Source organism: Nycticebus coucang, chromosome 4, assembly GCF_027406575.1.
Source record: "Nycticebus coucang isolate mNycCou1 chromosome 4, mNycCou1.pri, whole genome shotgun sequence".
In the NCBI taxonomy this organism is placed as follows: Eukaryota; Metazoa; Chordata; class Mammalia; order Primates; family Lorisidae; genus Nycticebus; species Nycticebus coucang.
Genome location: NC_069783.1, coordinates 120,888,572 through 120,903,305, shown reverse-complemented (window position 1 = coordinate 120,903,305; position 14,734 = coordinate 120,888,572). Strand labels below are relative to the sequence as shown.

Genomic DNA, 14,734 nt, shown 5'->3' with positions numbered 1-14,734 from the left:
CTTATCTCTGAGTCGTGTGGTAGTAGGAGGTGCTCCTGATAGGTTTGCTTTTTAAAAAATTAATTCTTTAATTTCTCCCATTGCCATAGCCACCCTCTCTTTACCAATTCACTAAAAATTGGGTAAATAACCTTGTCTTTATTAATCTTTCGCAAATTTAGGTATATATAGCTCACATTTATTTCAATGTTTAATATTAATAGAAATATTTGGTTCAAACTTCCAAAGTTTGGTGATTTTTTTGAGACCCAAAATATGCCGCAGGAACGTAACTCTTTTTCCATCCATTGGCTTGTGATAAAACTGGTTTCATGGTACAGGCAGTGCCTGAGTTTACAGACTCACAAACAGAGGCTATTACAGTAAGTCCCCAAGTTATGCAGGACATACAAACATCCAACTGACATATGACTCACAGTTACAGAGACTGTTACAGGTAATGGGTAAGTGCACCTGTTCCACCAGCTTATACACAAATTCAACTTAAGAACAAACCTATAAAACCTATCTTATTCAAACCCAGGGACTGCCTGTACATTGTTCACACTTAAAAGTTGCAGTTTCCAAGAACCTGCTGATGATGCTAAGTGAGGACTTACGGCTGCTTGGATCCTGGGTTCGGAACCCCTGTAGTGGAGGTTCTAGGACGAACTACTCAACTGTGGTTGCAAAGGCCATGATAGGTGTCTAAAAGCTCACAGGAGGGGGAAGAAGGAGGGATGTGGAATGCCAGGGGGCAAGGCCTTACCACTGAATACCTTGCTAGACTGTTAAAAGAGTTTGAGTAATATTTAAATTCAAAGCATGTAACAGCAGAACTTGACACAGCAGAAAAGAAGCAAGTTCTATGGTGTCTTAAGACAGAAAATCCACAGGAGGTTGCACTCTGGCGCCCCCAATGGCATACTGAGTCTCTTCTGTCAAGAGAGTTTGAGAAGGGCGGGATGAGGTGGCTCACACCTGTAATCCCAGCACTTGGGAGGCCAAGGTGGGAGAATTGTCTGAGCTCACAGGTTCTAGACCAGCCTGAGCCAGAGTGATACCTCGTCTCTAAAGAAAGAATAGCCAGGCATTGTAGCAGATGCCTGTAGTCCCAGCTACTTGGGCGGCTGAGGCAAGAGAATCGCTTGAGCCCAAGACTCTGAGGTTGCTGTGAGCTGTGATGCCTCTGCACTCTACCGAGGGTGACATAGTGAGACTCTTTTTTTTTTTGTAGAGACAGAGTTTCACTTTATGGCCCTCGGTAGAGTGACGTGGCCTCACACAGCTCACAGCAACCTCCAACTCCCGGGCTTAAGCGATTCTCTTGCCTCAGCCTCCCGAGTAGCTGGGACTACAGGCGCCCGCCACAATGCCCGGCTATTTTTTGGTTGCAGTTTGGTCGGGGCCGGGTTTGAACACGCCACCCTCGGTATATGGGGCCGGCACCTTACCGACTGAGCCACAGGCGCCGCCCGAGACTCTGTCTTAAAAAAAAAAAAAAAGAGTTTGAGAAGCAGAAGAGCCAGAGAAAAGCAGACGATAAATCCACTAAAAACTTGGCACTGTGAAGCAGCTCCCTCAGAAAGCCAGAGGGGTAAAGGTAAGGTGGGGTGAGCAGATGGGGCAGACCAGGGCCCAGGGCCTAGGGTTTCTGACTCGTGGTTAAGTGCTGGCTTATAAGGGAGTGTGTAACCTTGCCAGAAAGGGTCAGCCTGTTCTGTTTGCAGCAGCAAACACTGCCTGGTGTCTCTGAAGGTTACAGTTTGGTCAGATACACTCTCCTTCACAAACCCAGGAGGTTTTCATGAACAGGAGGTACATTATAAGCAGACTTGTTGGCAGTGAGGAACAACAGGTTTAAACTATTTTAGTAAAATTTTGGGGGTCTAATTTCTTTTAAACTTTTCAACAATCTTTAATTGGTACAGAGCTAGGGAGGGAGAATGTACATGGGAAGAGGCTGGAAGGGCCTGCAGCCAGACAAGAAACACACTCTCCCAGGGCTGTGGTTCGGCTGCCTGAAGACTCTTCCACGGGCTCAATGGAAACCTTGTAAATCCAGGTCACCAGGGGTCAGACCACCAGATAAAACCCCACACTTGCTAATGGCAGGCTGGCTTCACTTACAATTTGGTGGAAAGGAAGCAGAGAGCCATCTGGCCAGCCTGCCTCCCCAAGAAAGTGACAGTTCGCAGTGGGGCTCCATTTTCCTATGTAGTTGGAGACAGAAGTTTAATTGAGCAACCTGGAAACCTTCACAACTGGAAAGTTCTAGGCCTTTGAGTAATGACAAGTGCTTCCCAAAGACATGCACTCATGTGCAACAGAGAAGCCTTGTTTTTCTCTCAGATCAATGTGGGCCAATGACCCACATTGAAGGTACTTTTATTGAGTCCATAGTTATCTCTTTTTCTGCTCCTCATAGCACCTTGAGCCTTTAGTTTTACCAAGAGTTGTATATTTTGTCTCCTAATATGAAGCTAAAAGCAGTTTTAGCTATTTGTTGGCTTTCTAGTCCATTCATATCTGCTTCTACCCTTATTTTGTTCTTTCCTTCTACTGTCTTTGGGATCACTGCACCTTTTTGAGCCTTTCTGAGGTGACAACTTATTCATTTATTTCCTGTTTCAAAAGTTACAGCTCTTCTCAGTACCTTCTGGCTTTGCACCCTGGGTAGAGAGTTTATATTTTCTGGTTTTATTACTCTTAAATCCAAGTTAATGCAAGTATGTTTGGAAATTCCAGGTGTTCTGCTTTATTATTTTGCCTTTTGGTTATTTCTAACTATACTGCATTAGGGTCAGTGAATCTGGCCCGTGTACTCTCAGTCTTGATGCCTCTGAGTTGCCTTTGTGAATAGTCAAAGGGTATTTGAAAAGGTACAAAGTTCCACATGCCCCTGTTAGATCAATCAAGCTTGTTCATGACATTAAGTAAATCCTCCAAATTTGTAAGTTTTTCCCATTGACTGGATCTGTTGATTACCCACGGTAAGAATGGATTTAATTTCTCTTTGTTGTTCTCTTGTCAGTTTTGCTTTGGTATTTTGCAGGTATATTCGGTGGATGCTTTGCTGTTTAGAATGCTGCAAAGGCTAGGTGTAATACTTTGGAATTGGAAGCTAGATATCAAACTGAATAGTCCTTGAGCTGTCCTACTTTATCTCTATGGTTTAAGGTCAGGGTTCCTCCTCTCATTTGCTACACAGGATCACCTTCCATCCCATATGGAGGATGGCTGCTTAGTCAATGAATAATTAGAATATTAACTTTGTATCACATACTGTAGCTGCAAAAGTAAGCAAAATAGTTATCAATGAAATAACTGTATAAATATATAATTCTAAACCATACTAAAAGGTATAAAGAGAGAGTCCTGCTATGGCAGCTTTACATTGGGGTGGTGATGGTGGTGGGTGTCCGAGAAACCCCAAGTGTACCCCTGCAGTCCACAGGACACATGTGTGGGGGCCTTCTAAGCCAGGGAGTAGCACCTCCATAGACCACAGAGTGCAAGCAGAGTTGGGAGACTGGGACAATGGCCTGCAGGACTGGAGCAGGGACCACGCTGGGCCCTGTAGTGTAAAGAATGATGTGGGGAGATCTATGGGGATCACTTGGAAGACAGGCAGGGAAGAGACTCAGGGACACCATGGGCTGGAGCGGGTATCAGGTTAGAGGCATGTAAGGAAGGAGGTTACATTTCAGTCAGCAGCATGTGGTACTCAAAGCTATAGGAGAGAGAACAAAGAGGAATAAGTCATGACAAATTCCAGCTTTCACAGGTGGCTCTAAAGGAATGAGCTCGCAAAGGCGGCTCAGGAGCCTCCGCTGTCACACAGCTGAAGCCTGGGGCTGGTTTCTTACCCCCTACCGTTTGACACCAGTGCAGAGCTGCCCTGTTGTTTTAAAATTTAAAGAAGTTGTTCTTGCCATTTTTCTCCCTGCTCCCAGATGAGGCAATTCCCTAAATATGATCATAGGGAAAAGCCAGCGCGAGGTCATAGTTGTACCCAGCCATGGCATCAGAAGATGAACGGCAGACAGGAAGAGGGCTCTGAAAAGCCAGCTGGTCCACTGCAAACTCATAGGCATGGATCAGCCCCCGGTGCCTAAAGAAAGCACAGAGATGATGCCAGGTCAGACTGTATCACTGGTCCCCAACAGCTTCTGTCTTTGCAGGAGGAATTCATTTGAGACAGGACAGTGATTCACTTTAACAGATACATCCTTTAGACTCATAGTGTGTCAGACACGATTCCAGGCCTATAGCTAAATGGGCAGGCACACAGGTTCGATAAGACACATCAAGTGCTGGAAGGCAAGGCCTTATGGGGAGGACATCCAGGGGCCAGGCCAGCAGTCTAATGACACAGGCACCCATGTCACCCAGCTCACTGAGGACTCAGCTCAGAGAACTGAGCTTTGGCACTGGTCCCTAGCCCTCTGACCTCAGACTCCTCAGTGTGTAACACGTTCCCTCCCTCTCTGTACAACTACCAGGGAGCCTTCAGACAGGTGGTCAGTGCAAGTGTCACTGGCTCCTGACACTCCACTGCATCCACATTTAAAGTGGCTCTGCCTGAGGGTATAGCCCAAGGGGGCAGTGTGGCACAGGGGTTTCTATTAATAAATCAGATCAAAGTCATCTGAACATGTACAAATCCAGCCCAGTCCCACCAACTGACCTCCTGTGAGTAGTGAAGTTATCCAGGTCAGCATTTCGTACTACCCTCTCATAGGGCACGTTGGCTGTGATGAGGCTGTGGTTGTTGAACGAGATGTGACGCACAGGGTGTCTGGAAGGCAATGGCAGAGAGGGCTTTCAGAAGGGCAGGTCCCACTGGAACCAAGTGCAGCCTGCATTTGCTGTGGCACTATCTCATCCCAGCCTCCACAGCTATCGTGAGCAAGACCTCTCTTTAGGCACTACTTCATGATGCACCCTGGCTGACTCCTCCAGGGTGTTCTGGACAAAGGCCCAGCCCCATGAGACATAACAGCAGTGTACAATGGGTACCTGCCTCAGCTCTGCCACAGTGGCCGAGGTCCCTGAGCTCTGCAAGCAACGGTCCCAACCCCATGGGGAATGGGGGCCAGTTTAGTGTTGATCTATAAAGGCCACACTATTCCTAGAGTCTGGAGGGCTATGGATGATATACATACTCTGGTTTGTGAAAGCACATTCAAAATCTTGGAAGAAAACAGCTTCAAGTTCATTTAACAGAGGCTTTCATTGCACTGAGCTAGGACTGGATAAGAAAGATGTCACGTACAAGTGATGCCTGCCCTCAAAGAAGTTCCTAGCAGCTAAGAAGGTAAGACACACTGCCATAAAATAGGCCAATGCTTCCACAGATGTTACAAGCTAGAATGAGTAGAACCCAGAATTAAACCTTTCCAATCCTATGTCAGACCGTGTCTGACAAAATGATCTTTTTTGTTTATAAACAAAAATACTTTATTTTATATAACATAAAATAGATAATAAAATCATCAGGTAAGCTCATATTTATATTTTTCTCTTTTAAAACTGTAGGATAATTATAAGTAATCCACCAACCTCTTTCATGCTCCAAATAAATAAGATCTGGGGAGTATGTGGGTGGCAGAAAAATTGGACTGGAAAGGCTTAAAGCGTGGGGGAGAAAGAACAGGACCTTACCATGGGCCAGTGCTCCTCCTGGGAGGGACAGGGGCAGCCTTCTTGGCTAGCACAGGGGACTCTCTCGGGGGTGATGGAAGTTATGAAGGAGTCAGAGCCCTGCCCTATCAGTTCAGGACTGGGGGCACTCATTGGAGGGAAGCGGTAGAGGACGCGACTGGGGTGCGGCGAGTGGTGATATGGGCCTAGGCCAGGGGAATGCAGTAGGAAAGACTTAAGGGGACAGAATGACATGTGCTAAAGATCTACTTTGGGCTCTGTTGGTACCAGCAATAGACGGAAAGGACCTAAGGGGTTAGCTGAAGAGACAGAGGGAGTGCAGGACATAAAACTGACCAAACGACAGCCAGACTAGAGCTGAGGAGAGAGTCAGGACTAGCAGTGTGGGATGGGAGGCAAGGACCTGAGTGAGTCAGTGAACTCAGAGCAGGTGACTGGAGCAATGAGGCATCAGCCTTTGTTCTGTGTTCATGAAAATGGTTAGCAGTGGGCAACACTGCACCCTGAGGAAGACCTCATGTGCCTGGGCCTTGCCTGAATGGCCCATCTGAGGGAGTGCAGGCCTAGGAAACCACTAACCCAAGGAGTTGGCCACCTTCTCTGGATGGCATTGGGCAGTGTCCTAGAAGCTGGCAATCCACTTTTTATTTATTTAATTTATTTAATTTCAGATTAATATGAGGGTACAAACCGTTAGGGTTACATTGTTTCTGTTTGTTAGGTAAAGTTCAAGTTGTAGTTGAGCCCTTCACCCAGGTGTGCCGTATACCTTAAATGGTGCCCATTAGGTGAGAGCACACCAATTTCCCTCCTTTTTCCCTCTCCCCCCACTTGAATTTGTGTTTTTCTCTTGTGTGGGTGTGTCATTCATCAACTGGTTTGACATTAGTATTGAATACACTCGATACTTGCTTTTCCATTCTTATGATACTTTACTAAGGAGAGTGTTCAACTTCATCCAGGTTAAGACAAAAGATGTAAAGTCTCCATCTTTATTTATGGCTGAATAGTGCCAGTCAACTTAAAACAAATATTGGGTCTTCCTCAAAGGCAAATGCTTCTGAGAGTCCAATGTGGGAGTTTTAGTTGCCTTTTGGCACCACCTGGTGGCCACTCTGTGCATCACCAGGTATATCAGAGAAAGGGCCAAAGTACCTATTTGTGGCATCAAGGAAAGCAACAGGTAGTATGGATGTCACCTAGTCCCTAATCTAATAAAAGCTACTGGCCACAGCACTCACCAACACTCCCCTCTAAGGAAGAAACCACTTTTTCATTTACCCTTGCTGCCTCTTGGAGACATCTGTCATGTTATCGACCTTGCACTTTAATGAAGACAGGCAATCCTGGCAACAACAAAAATAAATGGGATTTGACCAAACTAAAAAGCTTCTGCACAGCTAGGGAAACAATAGAACAGACAACCTACAGAATAGGAGAAAATATTTGTAAGCCCCACATGTGATAAAGAGCTCATAACCAGTATTTACAAAGAACTCAAATAGGGGAGTGGGATTGAAAAAAAATAAAAAAAAGAACTCAAGCAAATCACTAAGAAAAAAACAAATAGCTCTATTAAAAAGTGGGCAAAAGACATGAACAGAAACTTCTCAAAAGAAGAAAGACAAATGGCCAAGAAAAATATGAAAAAATGTTCAACATCACTGATCATCAGGGAAATGCAAATTAAAACCATAATGAGAGGTTAGGCGCTGTGACTCACGTATGTAATCCTAACATTCTGGGAGGTTGGGGTGGAAGGATCACCTGAGGTCATGAGTTCAAGACCAGCCTGACCAAGAGCAAGAAACCATCTTTACTAAAAATAGAAAAACTAGCTGGGTGTTGTGGTGGGCGCCTGTAGTCCCAGCTACTTGGGAGGTGGAGGCAAAAGGGTTGCTGGAGCCCAAGATTTAAAGTTGCTGTGAGCTATGATGCCACAGTACTCCATCCAGGGGTGACAGAGTGAGACTGTCTCAAGGAAACAAGACCAGGCGTGCTGGCTTACACCTATAATCCTAGCACTCTGGGAGGCCGAGGAGGGTGGACTGCCTGAGCTTACAGGTTCGAGACCAGCCTGAGCAATACTGAGTCCCCATCTCTAAAAATAGTCAGGCACTATGGCAAATGCCTGTTGTCCCAGCTACTTGGGAGGTTGAGGCAAGAGAATTGGGTGGAGGCAAGAGAATTGGGTGAACCCAGGAGTTTGAAGTTGCTGTGAACTATGATGCCACAGCACTCTATCAGGAGCAAAAAACTGAGATTCTGTCTCAAAAAATAAACAAGCAAACCAACCCACAAATGAGATATAATACTGGGTATCTACCCAAAGGAAAGGAAGTCATTTTATCAGAAAGATATCTGCACTCAAATGTTTATAGCAGCACAATTCACAATTGCAAAGATATGCAATCAACCGAAGTGTCCATCAATTCATGCATAGATTAATAAAATGTGGCGTATGTGGGCGGCACCTGTGGCTCAGTCGGTAAGGCGCCGGCCCCATATACCAAGGGTGGCGGGTTCAAACCTGGCTCCGGCTGAACTGCAACAAAAAAATAGCCGGGTGTTGTGGCGGGCGCCTGTAGTCCCAGCTACTCGGGAGGCTGAGGCAAAATAATCACTTAAGCCCAGGAGTTGGAGGTTGCTGTGAGCTGTGTGATCCCATGGCACTCAACTGAGGGCCATAAAGTGAAACTCTGTCTCTACCAAAAAAAAAAAAAAAAAGTGACGTATGTATATACCATGGAATATACAAAATGTGGTGTATGTATACATGGAGTATACCTGTAATCCTACATGTATAGGATGGATTAATACCTTTTGCAACAATCTGCATGGACCTGGAGACCATTCTCTGAAGTGAAGTGTCACAAGAATGGAAAAACAAACAGCACATGTACTCACTGTGTAAGTGGAACTAACCAATGAGCACACGAATGTACAGAGGGAAGTAAAAGTCAGTGAGAAGCTACTGGTTTGGGGAGGAGGAAGGTGAATAAGCCATCCTAATGGGTACTATGAACTCTATTTTGGGTGACAGGCACACCTGTAGCTAGGACTCAAACATTACAAAAATGATCCATGTAACCGAAAACATTTGTACTCCCTTAATATTTTGGATAAAAAAAATGACTCTACAGCTTCCCATAGGTCTAGCAGAACACAGCTCAGCTCATGTGTGAAGGCCCTGGCCCAGGGTGTCTCTTTACTGTGGTTCTGAGGGACCGCTGGGGAGGAAACCCATTACTTTTCTTCCCACCTGCCTGGCACACAAGGCCTGTATGGCCAGGGGATGTGGGAAGGTGGAGGAAACACCAATTTCTCCACTGGTCTCTAGTCAGCTTTGGATGATCCTAGAGCTTTGGATGATTACAGCTTTGGCAGACCAGGCTGCCTCTGCTGTAAAGGTCAGCAGCAGGCTTACCTGAAAATTTTTAACTAGGTAGGCCTCATCAGCAACCCTGAAGCCATCAGCCTGTGCTTGGAATAATATGTTTATCTTCCAAATATTAGTGTTAAAGGTTGAAACTACAAACTCCTCCTTAGTTGAAGCCTGATTATCTTCAGTCCTAAGTGCCCTTTTATCTAAAGTGTGAGCAAACTCAAGTCCATGATCATCAGACAGAAGCTCAGAGGGTAGCAGGCCTGGGCTAGCTCTTCCTTTTACCTGTGGGCAGAGGGGACAGCCAGCACCTCAAAGAGGAGTCACATCACAGTTGAGCTTCCTACATTTTTGAGTTACCTTCTCTGTTTATTAAAGATGGGAAAATCCTAAAATAACCAGAATAGCACTTGCAAGGACTTCATTCCATTCTTAAAGAAATATGGGCCTGAAAAATAATGACCAGGTATGAATTACGGCAATTTTAAGGATGTAAGAGAGAACTGCATCTCCTCTGACCAGCACCATTTCCAAGCATGAGTTTCCTCATCTAAAAAATGGAGACAGGACAGCAGTTGCTCAGAGGATTACAGTGAGTACTCAAATGGTGAGGCATGGGAGGCACTCAGCGTAGTATCTGGCTCAGAGGTGAATCAGTCCTGTCCTTACTGTTTTGCTGCTACTAAAAACTCCTGAGGACCACCTTACCTGGAATGTACCTCCCACAGCTTCTGGTTCATCCGATAATCCCACACAGACACAAGGCCTTCCTCACCACCACTGACAATTTTCCAGTCATCCATCTGGATGGCAGAGACCCCAAGTTGGTGGGCGGACAATGACAGGGCAATTTTATCAGTGCGGAGATCATGGATTCTCACCCTGGAAGACCCAAGAAGACCAAGGACAGGAATTAGGATCAGAACAAATCTTGAAATTACCGATTCCTCTTTAATTATACTGGTCTGTGCTCAATATTCCTGTGTAGAACTTTCATCTCCCAATCAGTACACAGAGAGTACCCAGAGCCCTTTAAATCAGAATATTTTAAAAGCACAGGGAACAAGAAAGACCAGGACAAGGATGCTGGCTGCCCTAGTGCCCACATGGTCTGGTCAACAGGAAAAAAGCCCCTGTGTCATGTATAAGGAAGTTGAGATCTGACTGGCTTGTGTCTCCACGTGGGGGCTGGCCTGAAAAGCTCGTCCCAATGGTTAAGTTCACACACAACTGGTGGTGTAATAACCTGCTAAGAGCAAGAGGAAAACCAACTGTGCACCCCAAATCCTTGCCTGGCTAAGGAAATAACACTTTTTGGGTGTTTTAATACAACTTTGTGAGTCCATCACCATTTTGCTAAAATTTAGAAAGGGAAAATTTTGATAGTTGACTGAACACTACAGCACTGTGATAAGAGTAAGTGGATCCCGGCAATCACTGAAGTCTTGAGATAATCATTTGCCTTACGATAATGTGACTGTCTGTAAGAACCTCTTTAAAAATAACTTTTATAAGCTGAATTTTCACACGAGGATAATTTATCTCTTATCTACTACAAACACCACCATACTTAGTTCCTGAAATAAGGTATAAGTGCTAAAACTGAATGTGCTAAAGTTAAGCAAATTAAATTTAAGAAATGCAGAGATTTAATAGACCCTATGATGTAACCCCCAAAAGAAAAGATGATCTGTGCTCTGAGAAGTCCCCACTATTTAGCAGGGGAGCTGGACAAACACAAGGATAAAATGGTTGATCCCCAAAATCAACCCCCAAAATGTGTGGTAAGATGAGGTCATCCGAAACAGTCTATGACTCATGAGCATGTGCGCGTGCACACACACACTTATTATTTTCAGAGTTCTGAGGGAAAATTATCTTGAACTAAAAATTCTATACCTACCAAATTTTAAAGCATACAGAGGAATTTTGTTGTTGTTTAAGAGAAAAGGACCCTAAGTATAATGCCTGTGGGTACTCCAAAAGAAAGTGATGTAGCAAAGTATCAGAAGGTATGTGAGAAGCCAGTACAAACACAGTGAAGTATAAACAAGTGCTAACACATGGCACGAGAAGAGAGGTGGCTCACGTGGGCCGTCACATGTCTGTCAGGTCAGTAGATAGATGCACACAGGACAAACCCACCTGGTAACAGGTATGACTTCAAACGGGTCACAAAACTCTGTGTGTGCCACACATGCTTCAAACGGGTCACAAAACTGTGTGTGTGCCGCACATGCTTCAAACGGGTCACAAAACTCTGTGTGTGTCGCACATGCTTCAAACGGGTCACAAAACTGTGTGTGTGCCGCACATGCTTCCAACGGGTCACAAAACTCTGTGTGTGTCGACGTTTCAAATGGGTCACAAAACTGTGTGTGTGTCGCACATTTCAAATGGGTCACAAAACTGTGTGTGTCGCACATGTTTCAAATGGGTCACAAAACTGTGTGTGCCGCACATGCTTCAAACGGGTCACAAAACTCTGTGTGTGCCGCACATGCTTCAAACGGGTCACAAAACTCTGTGTGTGTCGCACATGCTTCAAACGGGTCACAAAACTCTGTGTGTGCCGCACATGCTTCAAACGGGTCACAAAACTGTGTGTGTGCCGCACATGCTTCAAACGCGTCACAAAACTGTGTGTGTGCCGCACATGCTTCCAACGGGTCACAAAACTCTGTGTGTGTCGCACATGCTTCAAACGCGTCACAAAACTGTGTGTGTGCCGCACATGCTTCCAACGGGTCACAAACTCTGTGTGTGTCGCACATGCTTCAAACGGGTCACAAAACTGTGTGTGTGCCGCACATGCTTCCAACGGGTCACAAACTCTGTCTGTGTCGCACATGCTTCAAACGGGTCACAAAACTCTGTGTGTGTCGCACATGCTTCAAACGCGTCACAAAACTGTGTGTGTGCCGCACATGCTTCCAACGGGTCACAAACTCTGTGTGTGCCGCACATGCTTCAAACGGGTCACAAAACTGTGTGTGTGCCGCACATGCTTCCAACGGGTCACAAACTCTGTGTGTGTCGCACATGCTTCCAACGGGTCACAAACTCTGTGTGTGTCGCACATGCTTCAAACGGGTCACAAAACTCTGTGTGTGTCGCACATGCTTCAAACGCGTCACAAAACTGTGTGTGTGCCGCACATGCTTCCAACGGGTCACAAACTCTGTGTGTGTCGCACATGCTTCAAACGGGTCACAAAACTGTGTGTGTGCCGCACATGCTTCCAATGGGTCACAAACTCTGTGTGTGTCGCACATGCTTCAAACGGGTCACAAAACTCTGTGTGTGTCGCACATGCTTCAAACGGGTCACAAAACTGTGTGTGTGCCGCACATGCTTCCAACGGGTCACAAACTCTGTGTGTGTCGCACATGCTTCAAACGCGTCACAAAACTGTGTGTGTGCCGCACATGCTTCCAACGGGTCACAAACTCTGTGTGTGTCGCACATGCTTCAAACGGGTCACAAAACTGTGTGTGTGCCGCACATGCTTCAAACGGGTCACAAAACTCTGTGTGTGTCGCACATGCTTCAAACGGGTCACAAAACTGTGTGTGTGCCGCACATGCTTCCAACGGGTCACAAACTGTGTGTGTCGCACATGCTTCAAACGCGTCACAAAACTCTGTGTGTGTCGCACATGCTTCAAACGGGTCACAAAACTCTGTGTGTGTCGACGTTTCAAATGGGTCACAAAACTGTGTGTGTGTCGCACATTTCAAATGGGTCACAAAACTGTGTGTGTCGCACATGTTTCAAATGGGTCACAAAACTGTGTGTGCCGCACATGCTTCAAACGGGTCACAAAACTCTGTGTGTGTCGCACATGCTTCAAACGGGTCACAAAACTCCGTGTGTGAAAACAGATGAATACTTGACTTCCTGGGAAGATAAGAATTACCAAAACTAACCCCAGAGTTAGAAAATCCAAATAGGTAAAATAACAAGAGCAGGCTGGGAAAACTATCAAGGAGCAGTAGTCCCTATAAGAAAACAAGTGACTCTGGTCAGACCCGTAAGGAAGAGCTTCCCGCCCGGAGCTGCATAAACTGTTCCGTAGCCTAGAAGAGGAGGACAGCGTCCAAACTACCACCTGAGGCCAGCATTCTGTCACCAAAAGCCCAACAGTGAGAGCATGAGAAAAGAAAACTACACATCTGTATGAAGTATCAACTAATAAACTCCATAGCAATATGCCACAAACAAATGGAATCTAAGGAAAACCACAAGGTCATTTCCAGGGACTCTGAAAAGAAATCTGATGAAATTTAACACCCATTCCCAAAGAAAAGTCTGAAATACAGGGATGCACTATCACCATTATTACTTCACATTGTTTTTAAAAAATCATATAATTAGACAAAAGAAAAAGATGAAAAGTTAGAAAGAAGGGGAAAAACGGAACATTAGCATAATCTGAGAGAATTCAGTAATAATTCAGAATTAAATATAAATTAATATGCTAAAATCAATAGTTGTCTTACATACATACAACCACTAGTTTTAAAAATGTAACCAAAGAAAAGATCCAACTTATATTAGCAATTAAAGGCAAAATATAATAATTTTCTCAACTTGGAGCTCGACCACATAACATTACAACAAATTACAGAGGGCTCAAGGAGTTAAAATATAATTAAACTATAAAAATATTCAGAACAGGGAAGGCTTTTCTTTTCTTTTTTTTTTTTTTTTTATAGAGACAGAGTCTCACTTTATGGCCCTTGGTAGAATGCCGTGGCGTCACACAGCTCACAGCAACCTCCAACTCCTGGGCTTAACCGATTCTCTTGCTTCAGCCTCCCGAGTAGCTGGGACTACAGCTATTTTTTGGTTGCATTTTGGCCGGGGCCGGGTTTGAACCCGCCACCCTCGGTATATGGGGCCGGCACCTTACCGACTGAGCCACAGGTGCCGCCCAGGGAAGGCTTTTCTAACCATAACAAAAACTAGAAGCCAAAAAAGAAAAGATTATTAATCACAATTTAAAAGTGTTTAACTTTTTCCTATGTGGGGAAAAAATAGAGTTGAGTCAAATGATAAAACTGGGAAAAACATTTGCAACAAAGAGGGATAATTTCTCATTAAATTCCTTCAAATTAAAGATTGACAACTCACTATTAAAATATGAGAAAAGCATGATCAACAAATAAAAGGATTGCTTTGAGAACTTTGATATTTCTACTCCTTGCTTCCTGGGTTTCAAACTGATGGTTCTAAGGGGCCACTCTTTTGCTTAGAACAACAATTTCTGTTGACGCCAGAAATTGTGTTTGTGTTCTATCATTAATCTGGTTGTGTATGATTCCATGCAAGTTCTGCATTAACTCAGATGTGACTTTAGAGGTATTTACCACACATAGGCATAGTTGTGACTGGGTGGGAATGGGTAGAGATCTTGAGGAAAGCCATAAAGAAATTTAAACTCTTTTAATAAGGCCCTAAAGTGAATTACAGCAAATGTATTTTTATGAGTGGAACTGATAATAATTAATTATATTTTATGCACATGTCCAAAGTATTGTTTTGTACACAATAAAAACCATTTTTACAATGTTCTAAATATGTGAACAGAGCTAAATTACTATATTCCCCTAGTACAGAGGTGGGGAACCTTTTCATGTTGGAAGGCCACATTAATTTAGCTATAATCAAATAAGGCTGCATTCAAGAAACCTCAATGAG

The 14,734-nt window shown here is 44.6% G+C and overlaps 1 protein-coding gene across 2 annotated transcripts in view; it reads right to left on the bottom strand.

Moving 5' to 3' along the window:
• Nucleotides 1-1,472: 1,472 nt before the first annotated feature.
• FBXW8 (F-box and WD repeat domain containing 8) overlaps nucleotides 1,473-14,734 on the bottom strand; it is a 135,197-nt gene continuing 121,935 nt past the window's right edge. Inside the window, exons 9-11 of one of the 2 annotated variants that reach the window (XM_053587459.1) lie at nucleotides 9,740-9,913; nucleotides 4,670-4,780; nucleotides 1,473-4,093 (exon numbers count right to left, since the gene is read on the bottom strand). In XM_053587459.1, the coding sequence (XP_053443434.1) occupies nucleotides 3,949-4,093; nucleotides 4,670-4,780; nucleotides 9,740-9,913 (430 nt within the window). In that variant the 3' untranslated portion in view covers nucleotides 1,473-3,948. Of the gene's footprint in view, nucleotides 4,094-4,668; nucleotides 4,781-6,927; nucleotides 6,993-9,739; nucleotides 9,914-14,734 lie in introns of those variants that run through there. The other variant, XM_053587460.1, reaches the window with a different exon arrangement.